Below are 12,351 nucleotides of genomic sequence, written 5' to 3' on the forward strand. Positions count from 1 at the left end.
GGGTGTAGGCTACAGTGATTGCCATCCACGGGCAATGAGTTACCACGGTTGAGACTCGGAGGGGCTTGGCGCACCACCGTACTAATCAACTACATCTGCGCCAACTGACTGTACCACCATCGGCGGCTCAGTCGCATGTGGAACAGCAACCCTTCTCAATCCCGACTTCTGTTGTAGGGCACCAGTGGTAGCTCCCATGAATGCGGGGTGGAGATGGAGTCCTCCCTTTGTCACCCCCTGTGCCCTTGTGTGCCAGAATGTTGCTACACACCCTGCCCTACGACTTCATCAAAATGATTATAATATCAGTGCTAAGTAATTCTTTGTAACTAGCCATGGAAAAAACTGATTGTGAGGACACAGGAAGGACAGTTAAAAGAATTTGCAAAAGAAATTTTATGAAGACCCATTGGAAATCGGGTACTATCTGCATCAAATTTGTGTCAGTTTTGTAATGATAATATCGCCAAAGTTAAGTTGTGTTTTATTTCAGAAGAGTCAGTAAGTCTGACACATTCTGGCCTTGCAGACCACTTTGCAGAATTCAAACCTTTCTTTGAAATATAAGTTTCCATAATTTTGAAGTGATTAGGCTCTTCAGGGATCTCGGGAGGAAGAATGATCACTGAGTGCAACTTGAAATATGATTCAAGGAGTAAATTGGCATCCTTTGAGAGAGATGAAAATTTAATTGCATCAAGATATGTACCTTGTAAATATTCCAATTTGTGCACGTTGAGGTAACCATTGAACTAAATACAAAAGAACATGGGGTTACTGAATAGTTTATGCATCCTTCAAGACTTTGCCACCATTCTGTTGGCCAAAATGAGAGAATGTTTCCTGATTCCCATTCCTCGTATCCTTCCTGTTATTCACCGTCCTAAAATGTGAACTGGAAAATCTCCCCAATTTCCAGATTATTGTGTACGTGCTCCACCAAGAAAAGCCTGTTGCTGTTACGTATTACAACTATTGTATGAAGTAATGTAGGAAAAAAAAACTGAATTAATTTTTTAAAAGTTATTGTTGGTTGTGACTATTTCTTTTATAAGTTTAATTGTTTAAAATTTCAGTTAGGTCATATTATTCATAGCTGTTGAAATTTCAGTGCTTTATTTTAGGTCATCAAGGAAAAAATGAAGACTATTACTTCTAACAAAAGAACAAAGACCCCTATAATTTTATTTTCCTAAGCAATACCCCCACTTTAAGTACAAAAATATTTTGAGAAAGTATCCACTTCTGTTAGTATGACGTTAATGTGATGGAGAAACATTTATTTTTTTTTCCCAAAATAAAATACGAAACTGTAAGTATACAGGGTGGTCCATTGATAGTGACCGGGCCAAATATCTCAAGAAATAAGCATCAAACGAAAAAACTACAAAAAACGAAACTCGTCTAGCTTGAAGGGGGAAACTAGATGGCGCTATGGTTGGCCCACTAGATAGCGCTGCCATAGGTCAAATTGGTATCAACTGCGTTTTTTAAAATAGGAACCCCCATTTTTTATTACATATTCATGTAGTATGCAAAGAAATATGAATGTTTTAGTTGGACCACCTTTTTCGCTTTGTGATAGATGGCGCTGTAATAGTCGCGAATGTAACCTTTTTCGCTTTGTGATAGATGGCGCTGTAATAGTCGCGAATGTATAAGTACATGGTATCGTGTAACATTCCATCAGTGCAGATGGTATTTGCTTCGTGATACATTACCCATGTTAAAATGGACCATTTACCAATTGCAGAAAAGGTCGATATCGTGTTGATGTATGGCTATTGTGATCAAAATGCCCAACGGGCATGTGCTTTGTATGCTGCTCGGTATCCTAGACGACATCGTCCAAGTGTCCGGACCGTTCGCCGAGTAGATACGTTATTTACGGAAACAGGAAGTGTTCAGCCACATGTGAAACGTCAACCATGACCTGCAACAAATGATGATGCCCAAGTAGGTGTTTCAGCTGCTGTCGCGGCTAATCCGCACATCAGTAGCAGACAAATTGTGCGAGAATTGGGAAAATCTGAAAAACGTCGGTATTGAGAATGCTACATAAACATCGATTCCACCCGTACCATATTTCTATACACCAGGAATTGCATGGTGACGACTTTGAATGTCGTGTACAGTTCTGCCACAGGGCACAAGAGAAATTATGGGACGATGACAGATTTATTGCACGCGTTCTATTTAGCGACGAAGTGTCATTCACCAACAGCGGTAACATAAACCGACATAATATGCACTATTGGGCAACAGAAAATCCACAATGGCTGCGACAAGTGGAACATCAGTGACCTTGGCGGGTGAATGTATTGTGTGGCATTATGGGAGGAAGGATAATTGGCCCCCCTTTTTATCAATAGCTATCTAAATGGTACAATGTATGCTGATTTCTTATGTAATGTTCTACCAATGTTACAAAAGATGTTTCACTGACATGACAGAATGGCGATGTACTTCCAACATGATGGATGTCCGGCACATAGCTCGCTTGAGGGTGGATTGGTCGTAGAAGCAGCATACCATGGCCCACACGTTCACTGGATCTGACATCCCCGGATTTCTTTCTGTGGGGAAAGTTGAAGGATATTTGATATCGTGATCCACCGACAACGCCTGACAACATGCGTCAGCGCATTGTCAGTGCATGTGCGAACATTTCGGATGGTGAACTACTCGCTGTTGAGATGAATGTCGTTACACGTATTGCCAAATGCATTGAGGTTGACGGACGTCATTTTGAGCATTTATTGCATTAATGTGGTATTTACAGGTAATCGTGCTGTAACAGCATGCGTTCTGAGAAATGATAAGTTCACAAAGCCACATGTATCACATTGGAACAACCGAAATAAATTGTTCAAATGTACCTACATTCTGTATTATAATGTAAAAAACCTACCTGTTGCCAACTGTTCGTCTAAAATTGTGAGCCATATGTTTGTGACTATTACAGCGCCATCTCTCACAAAGCAAAAAACGTGGTCCAACTAAAACATTCATGTTTCGTTATGTACTACATGAATATGTAATAAAAAATGGAGGTTACTATTTTAAAAAACGCAGTTGATATCAGTTTGGCCTATGGAAGCACCATCTAGCAGGCTAACCATAGCGCCATCTGGTTTCCCCCATCAAGCTAGACAAGTTTCGTTCTTTGTAGTTTTTATGTTTGACGCTTATTTCGTGAGATATTTGGTCTGGTCACAATCGATGGACCACCCTGTGTATTTTTTCCATTCTTGATTATTTTATTTAAAGGTATGATATTTTTTTTCTCCAATCCTTAAACTATATAATATACAAACTCCATATAAATAAATAAAGGAATGATAATTTATTTTCAGAACATTGGCAAGTGTCATTTTGGGCCATCACAGTTTTAAAAAAGCATAACTTACAAACTTTGAAGTACCTAATATAGATACAAGGAAATTTGGTGTTTTTATTCCTTATCTGTTAGCTCCATAATGGGATCAAGCAAGCCAAGTTTCATCCAAATCTTAGATGGAATGTGAGAAAGTGCCTGTCCTTTAGACAGGTATGTGCCAAGTAAAAGTGTGAGGGACGGGAAAAACCAACTGTGGTTCAACAACAAAGTTAGGAAACTACTGTGAAAGCAAAGAGAGCTTCACTGCAAATTTAAATGCAGCCAAAATGTCTCAGACAGACAGAAGCTAAACGATGTCAAATTTAGCGTAAGGAGGGCTAAGCGTGAAGCGTTCAGTGAATTCGAAAGTAAAATTCTATGTACCGACTTGACAGAAAATCCTGGGAAGTTCTGGTCCTACGTAATCAGTAAGTGGGTCGAAACAGCATATCCAGACACTCCGGGATGATGAAGGCATTGAAACAGAGGATGACACGCGTAAAGCTGAAATACTAAACACCTTTTTCCAAAGCTGTTTCACAGAGGAGGACCGCACTGCAGTTCCTTCTCTAAATCCTCGCACAAACGAAAAAATGGCTGACATCGAAATAAGTGTCCAAGGAATAGAAAAGCAACTGGAATCACTCAACAGAGGAAAGTCCACTGGACCTGACGGGATACCAATTCGATTCTACACAGAGTACGCGAAAGAACTTGTCCCCATTCTAACAGCCGTGTACCGCAAGTCTCTAGAGGAACGGAAGGTTCCAAATGATTGGAAAAGAGCACAGGTAGTCCCAGTCTTCAAGAAGGGTCGTCGAGCAGATGCACAAAACTATAGACCTGTATCTCTGACGTCGATCTGTTGTAGAATTTTAGAACATGTTTTTTGCTCGAGTATTATGTCGTTTTTGGAAACCCAGAATCTACTATGTAGGAATCAACATGGATTCCGGGAACAACGATCGTGTGAGACCCAACTCGCTTTATTTGTTCATGAGACCCAGAAAATAGTAGATACAGGCTCCCAGGTAGATGCTATTTTTCTTGACTTCCGGAAGGCGTTCGATACAGTTCCGCACTGTCGCCTGATAAACAAAGTAAGAGCCTACGGAATATCAGACCAGCTGTGTGGCTGGATTGAAGAGTTTTTAGAAACAGAACACAGCATGTTGTTATCAATGGAGAGACATCTACAGACGTTAAAGTAACCTCTGGCGTGCCACAGGGGAGTGTTATGGGACCATTGCTTTTCACAATATATATAAATGACCTAGTAGATAGTGTCGGAAGTTCCATGCGGCTTTTCGCGGATGATGCTGTAATATACAGAGAAGTTGCAGCATTAGAACATTGTAGTGAAATGCAGGAATATCTGCAGCAGATAGGCACTTGGTGCAGGGAGTGGCAACTGACCCTTAACATAGACAAATGTAATGTATTGCGAATACATAGAAAGAAGGATCCTTTGTTGTTTGATTATATGATAGCGGAACAAACACTGGTAGCAGTTACTTCTGTAAAATATCTGGGAGTATGCATGCGGAATGATTTGAAGTGGAATGATCATATAAAATTAATTGTTGGTAAGGCGGGTACCAGGTTGAGATTCATTGAGAGAGTCCTTAGAAAATGTAGTCCATCAACAAAGGAGGTGTCTTACAAAACACTAGTTCGACCTATACTTGAGTATTGCTCATCAGTGTGGGATCCGTGCCAGGTTGGGTTGAAAGAGGAGATAGAGAAGATCCAAAGAAGAGCGGCGCGTTTCATCACAGGGTTATTTGTTAAGCGTGATAGTGTTACGGAGATGTTTAGCAAACTCAAGCGGCAGATCGTGCAAGAGAGGCACTCTGCATCGCAATGTAGCTTGCTGTCCAGGTTTCGAGAGGGTGCGTTTCTGGATGAGGTATCTAATATATTGCTTCCCCCTACTTATACCTCCCGAGCAGGTCACAAATGTAAAATTAGAGAGATTCGAGTGCGCACGGAGGCTTTCCGGCAGTCGTTCTTCCCGCGAACCATACGCGACTGGAACAGGAAAGGGAGGTAATGACAGTGGCATGAAAAGTGCCCTCCGCCACACACCGTTGGGTGGCTTGCAGAGTATAAATGTAGATGTGTAGATGTACAATGATCTGTATATTATTATTTTGTTTCAGGTCCATTTTTATCATATTGTTAGCTCAAGCAGAATTTTAGTTTTCTGAACATTGTTTTTGCAAGAAACAATTGTAAATTGTGCATGTAGCCAGGCCCTTTAAGTTGCTTGTGCTGCAGCTGCAAGCAACAGAGCTACAGCAATTTAAAGCATATTGTAATAAATGCTTACCAAACACTTTGTCAAAATGTTATGAACATTTTTAGAACCCCAAACACCTACTGCCTACCATGAAAGTTGAAACGCCCACTGATGGGTGGTCGTGACCTTGGTTCCCACAAATCCTTAAACAGTGGGTCACTGTATTCTTCAAAGTCATCATGTTGTTCTTCATCTGTTACGTTTGCAATGGATACAGATAGTAGAGATTGGACCACGAATCGATGGAAATTTGTCGAATCACATTTTCTGTTATACTATATTGGAGGTCATGTCTGAATTTGCCATCAAGGCAAACAGCAGCTCAAAATGTATATCACTCCACGGATGCAGGCCAGTGGGGGCAATATTAAGCTGTGTGGTACATTCGCATGGTCTTCCATGGGATGGGACCTGTGGTGGTAGATGAAGATTCCATAACAGTCATAGACCATGTGAACATTATTGCAGACCACCTGCGTCCCTTCATGCTTGATGTCTTCTCTGACAACAATGGCACACTTCAGCAGGGTAACTGCCAGTGTTAAAAGGCCAAAATTGTGCTACAGTGATGTGAGGAGCATGATAGTGAACTTGTGTTGATATTGTGCTCACCAATTTTGCCTGATATGAACCCTGTGGAACATATCTGGGACACTAGCAGGCAATTTATGTGAATTATATGACTTGTGTGTAGACATATGGTGCTAGATAACTGTGAAAAACTACCACATAGAATCACTACTGTATTGCATTTCACACTTGGACCAATACACTATTAATGTCATAATGTTTTGGCTCATTAGTATATATCAGTAACAGAAATTCCTAGAGACAACAAAATCAGAATATAGTTTCCACAATCAAAATGTAAACATATTTACATTATTGTCCTTTCAGATCAGGTGTTCTGCCATCATGACTTCCCATGACCCCTTGTAACAGGCACTGCAAACATAAATTTGGACTCTCATTCGGGAGGACGACAGTTCAATCCCGCGTCCGGCCATTCTGATTTAGGTTTTCCGTGATTTCCCTAAATCGCTCCAGGCAAATGCCGGGATGGTTCCTTTCAAAGGGCAGGGCCGAATTCCTTCCCCGTCCTTCCCTAATCCGATGAGACCGATGACCTCTCAGTTTGGTCTCTTCCCCCAAAACCAACCAACCATAAATTTGGAAGTGAGAGTGTGGACGGCCCCTTGTGAAGTTTACCCGAAGACCTGTTAACCTTTAGCCTTAAAACTCTGATGTTGTTCATAATTTTACTTATGAGAAGGGATGTGATTTCAAAATAACTGTTTTTGTGGTTTGGTTTGGATATGCTGTGGAGGTGGAAAGGTGGTCTGAATTGAAGATGAAGCTTCTCTGCTTCAGTCTTAGAAACTATGGAATCACTATCAGAAAAGATACTGCCTGCCTGTGGAAATAATCCAGTCATTCTAAACCAGTTGACTGATTTTCCCAATCTGCACTTCATTGGTAATGCCTACCTTTGTCTCCAGATTGCCGTATATGGTTATATATAGTAGATATTCTCATTTTCCCAGTTCCAGAGTATTTTAAATTTACCTCCGAAGGTCCTATGTAAGGGTTAAAGTGCATGGGATCAATGGGAATAAGTGGAATAATATCAAATATATTCCTCTAGCCATACAAATACCACCACATTCTGAACACAATATCATATTTGCCTAAAGTCGACAGGACTAACATTCCTTCAAACAATACTTCACCAGCAAATTAGTGAGCCAATCTGTGACTAGGACAGCTTGCATGTTCCCTGATGGGTGGACTCTGATGACTGAACTACAAAGATCTCTCTTCATTAACATTTGACTTATGTTTGTGAGGGAAGAATGAGAACTCCAGAGACAATCGTGAATGTAAGTAGTTTTTATGGCATCTCTATCAACATAAAGAAAAACTGCTATCTTTAACTTCATGACAAATTAAAACTGTGCACATGTCCAAGCTCTTACTCAAAATCTTACCTTTTTCAGGTAATGTTCTTTCTAAGGTATCCAGGTGCACCTGATGACCTGACTGAAAGGTTTCAATATGTCCTTACAGTCTTTTTGCACAGTTAAAATCTAACATTTTAAAGACGCCTTAGATTGTGGCTCAGCCTGTCTTCACTACATCCTTTCTCTCTTTACTGCTAGTTCAACAAGGTAATCAGGAGTATATCTGTAGAGTTTGGAGACATGTTTAAAAATGCTGGTAGACAAAGCTTTGTGTGTCCCTTTGTGGCGTAGCCTTAATGCTTGAGGGATGTTCTGCATAGGTGCACACTCTTATGTTTATTCAGAAGAGCTGCTCATTGTCTTTCTCTTCAAATTACATAAGGAATTTTGCCTCGATGTATAGATAGTCCAGTATCACCTACATTATGAGTACTGTCAGCAGAAAGTTGTACTTTATTTAAGTTTTTTCGAAAGCCTTAAAATTTTCAGTGATGGTTTCTTGGTGAAGCATGTTGTTATATTGATGAATATTTTAAAATATTTATGAAAACACAAATGACTCTTTTGATAGTTGAGACAAAGATCTGCCTTAGTTTTTTTGCAGCATTGCATTTTAAGGTAATATGTAGCCCACTTGTAATGGACAATGTGGTACAAATGCCTACTAGTGCACTCACAAAGTTCTTTTGTTGTACAGCTGGTAAATGTGAGTCTATATCAATAAAAAGAATAAAGTTTCACTATAGCTCGAACTTCATATGTTATCAGTAAAACCATATTAATGTAGAGAAGTAAAATAGCAATTTATGGTAGAGGAGATGTTTGCTTGGCGCAACATTTAGCTTTTGTTTCCAAAATTTGTATTACATTTTATCTTTCACCAGTATGCGAACAGAAAACTTTTCTCTAACATTTTCTATTGTGTTGTGTTTCCTGTCATGTTTTGTACAATAGTTTTAATGTTGTGGTAATCTATCTCTGAAATATTCTGTTCAGATAACTAACTCCTCAATCTCCCCACAACAATTCGCCCCTTTTCCCTGGCTGTGGGTTCCTATTGCAAATCCATATTAATTATCTTGTGTATTGTAAATCAAATAATTTCCCAGTAATTTTTGTTAAGTCAGTTTCATGTTGAAGCTCATTTATTTCTTGTGTATATATTCATTTTCACTGCTACTTTTAGGTAAACATGCTTTTTTTACTAAGTTTTAGATGCTAGTACACATACAGGGAGTTACTTGAAGTTGCGTAGTATACTGATAATTAATTGAGGCAAAGATTAATGTGATGCTGGAGATGTCAGAAGTTTTCCAGACTTATCAGTTGTTTTTGGACTCTCTCTCTCTCTCTCTCTCTCTCTCTCTCTCTCTCTCTGTGTGTGTGTGTGTGTGTGTGTGTGTGTGTGTGTGTGTGTGTGTGTGTGTGTGTGTAGGGGAGGGGGTGCCCTTCAAAGAGTTTTCAAGATTCTAATTTTACTGTCATTTCTTTTTAATGTTTAGTATAAACATTTTTTGTGACATATGTGCTTAATAGACCACCATGTCAGTTTTATTCATAATGAAATTTTGTCATTTTTTTCAGTCCCAAGAAATTTTGCAGAAGTGCCTGAAACTAATAGAGTTGGACTATCATTACATTGTAAGTTTTTCATGCATTTATGATAAAATTGCAATTGAATTAAACTATGAATGTGTTCACAGCAGTATGTTGGCTTGCTGAAATATGTACAGATGTTGCAGAAATATTAGAGGCGAGGTATGATCTACTGTTTGAAATAATACTTTAATTTAAGGATACAGGTACTTGATTTAATCATAAAATTATTTGGAGTATGATACACACTGGTAAGCAACTGGAATAGACCGGCCTCTCTAGCAGCTCATAAGTACACACTTTCATTCTGATGATGATTCATTATAGTAAGTGTTCTACAAGACACCAGAAGTGTTCTGGAGCTGTACTGATCAATGACTGCTTTATAACTGCCCACCCCTTACTGAGATTAATTAGAACAGTGCCAGCATTACACATATTTCTCCTAACAGCATTCCAGATATGTCAAAATGACTGAAGCAGTTGTCAGTTCTTTTTGTTTCCATTTGATTCACATTTGTCTGTTCTGTTGGTTGCTCTGGGCTGTCCAGAGCTGGTCGACTTTATGTTGGAAGTTTTATTTGCCAATTGCTACCAACACAGTATAACTATGAAATGTACACAATGCTTTTGGATTGTGTTGGGCAAGTCATGTGTCACTTTACATTCACTATTATTCAGGCATGCATAAATGTGCTGTATGAAAGTTTGTCAGTTGAACAAAAGTTTAATTCATTTCTTCCTTTCCATCACTGTCCACTTGGTGTGTACAAAGTAGAGAAATTGCTTACAGATATTAACTGGATTAGAACTGGTATGGTATGCATGTGAAATTATGGTCTGTATAGTTTAAACAGTTCCCACTGGGTTCAATGTGGACCATGACTTTAGAATTGACATGCAAGTGCAGCTCATTGAAATGAAAATTATATAATTTAACAGTAATGACTTGTAAAAGGCTCTATATAAACTTCTCAAATAATATTTGGCATCTCTCTCGTAAGTTGCACAGATTGTATTCCTTTTATTGGAAACTTGTTTCCTATGACCTCAGAAAATAACCATGCACAGTTACTTGTACAATAAGGGTAAAAGTAAACCTGTATTTTCAGTGAAATTCAGTACACACACTGTGTCTCCAACCAAAAATGTCATGATGCAGCTTGTATACACTGCTCAGTACATCAGCATGACTCATTGTCATTAGGCCATATGTGCATTGTCACTTCATTGCAATAGGGGTTACCAAAACATCAAATTTCCCACCAAATGAGCATACACAACAGCCACATTATTCCAACATTCTGTCACTCATGACTATTCGCAGAGGTTCAACACCACCAGCTGATGATCGCTACATATGAATTGTGGCTTCACCCTAAGGAGAATGCAACAGTACTGAGCCCTGCATGTTTAGAGGTAATTGTGAAGGCTGTGGTGACTCAACAGTATCAAATCGTCTCCACATGTTCAGTTTGGCTTACGGGCATCCATTAGAAATAAGGGTACAAATACCCCTAGTACTGGGGTGTGTGAAAATTGTGGCTTAATGGAAGATATCTAGTTCACTTCACTGACTAGAGCAGGCTTTGTCTGACGCCTCATTTCAGCTGTAGAAGAGTGTACCAAGCTACTAACTAACGTGTATAGATGTCGGTTGACTCTGATCTCTATAGAGAGTAATTTGTAATCTGTACAGTATTAAGGATAGAATCCTCCAACCTATAGTCCACTCCTAAACTCAACATTGTGGTGAGGGTTCATATTTGAAACCCATAACATAAAAGCGCACTGCACACACTTCGTAAACACTTTCCTACAAAAGTTGGATATTGATCTAGTGGAATGGTCTGCAGTATCTGTTGATGTAACCCTGATTGAGCTTGTCTTTGACCAGTTGGAACTTCCAGTGCGTTATCGCAAGAACACTCCTTACATACTGAATGATCTCCGAAGAGCTTTTGTTGATGAGAGGTACAGGCTCGAACAGCTATATCTTAAGCACCTGGACAGTTTTTCAAGGAGGATACAAACATGCTACAATGCACAGATGGAGGAACAAGGTGTTGAATGTCACCCAGAAACAGATTTTGATTTCACAGATATGCAGTTCCGAACAGTGTGTGTTAGTTTTGGGTGTTGTTTCTTTTTATTTATTAGTGAAGCTAAATTTTGCTGTTTCATAAGGCTTATTTTTTTTATTCCGTTTCCCTTGAATGTAAGCCCCCACACATTTGCGGATATGTAGGTGGTGTAAAACTTATGAGCAGTTCACTTAAAACAGTGATTGGATTTTACAAATTGTGTGTGTGTGTGTGTGTGTGTGTGTGTGTGTGTGTGTGTGGACCACTTGGAGTCTGCCATTCGATCGGCCTTTTCCTGGCAACAACACCTTATTGCCAATTTTTTTTTTACCTGTCAAAGGCTTACAATACCACTTGGTGACACAACATCCTTGCCACTCTGCATGCGTGGGGTCTGCAGGAGCCGCTCCCAATTTTTATGTGGAACTTTTTGTCGCTCCACACTTTCAGAGTTTGTGTCGGTGCTTCCCACAGTGCACTCCGTATACAAGAGAATGGGGTACTGCAGTGCTGTTTCCTGAGTGTCCCACTCTTTTTAATTGCCAGTTTTTGTATTTCCTTCTGCTCCTCTTCTTTTGCTGTGGCTGAATGCTGGCTGTAGGGAACTTACAGTCGTGGGCCCTCACTCACGGTTTTCAGTTTTTGGCTGCCAAGACTTGTCATGCACTTTTGTTGTTGTCATACTGTCCAACCACATCCAGAACTTTTGCTTGATGACCAACTACTAGATGTAGTGGAGACTTACTGCTTTTTGGGACTGGTCTTCGACGCCAGCTTAACTTGGCTTCCCCAGCTTTGTCAGTTTAAGGGCAAGTATTCACGGCATCTTAATATTATTCGATGCCTGAGCAACACCAACTGGGGTTCTGATCATCCTACACTGCTGCAGCTGTACAAAGCCCTCGTACAGTCTCGTATTGACTATGGGAGCCTGATGTATAGTTCAGCATCGCACTGCATCTGCTGTACCCTATCCCCCACTGTGGTCGGCTCGTGACGGGAACCTTCCGAACGAGCCTTGTGAACAGC

General features: G+C 39.9%; 1 protein-coding gene across 1 annotated transcript in view; it reads left to right on the plus strand.

Annotated features, from left to right (window-relative positions):
- Positions 1 to 12,351, plus strand: part of LOC126183230 (myotubularin-related protein 14) — a 175,422-nt gene that overhangs the window by 37,006 nt on the left and 126,065 nt on the right. Inside the window, exon 2 of the mRNA XM_049925014.1 lies at positions 9,227 to 9,283. Coding sequence (XP_049780971.1) covers positions 9,227 to 9,283 — 57 coding nt within the window. The remainder of the gene's footprint in view (positions 1 to 9,226; positions 9,284 to 12,351) is intronic.

Source organism: Schistocerca cancellata, chromosome 4 (assembly GCF_023864275.1).
Source record: "Schistocerca cancellata isolate TAMUIC-IGC-003103 chromosome 4, iqSchCanc2.1, whole genome shotgun sequence".
In the NCBI taxonomy this organism is placed as follows: Eukaryota; Metazoa; Arthropoda; class Insecta; order Orthoptera; family Acrididae; genus Schistocerca; species Schistocerca cancellata.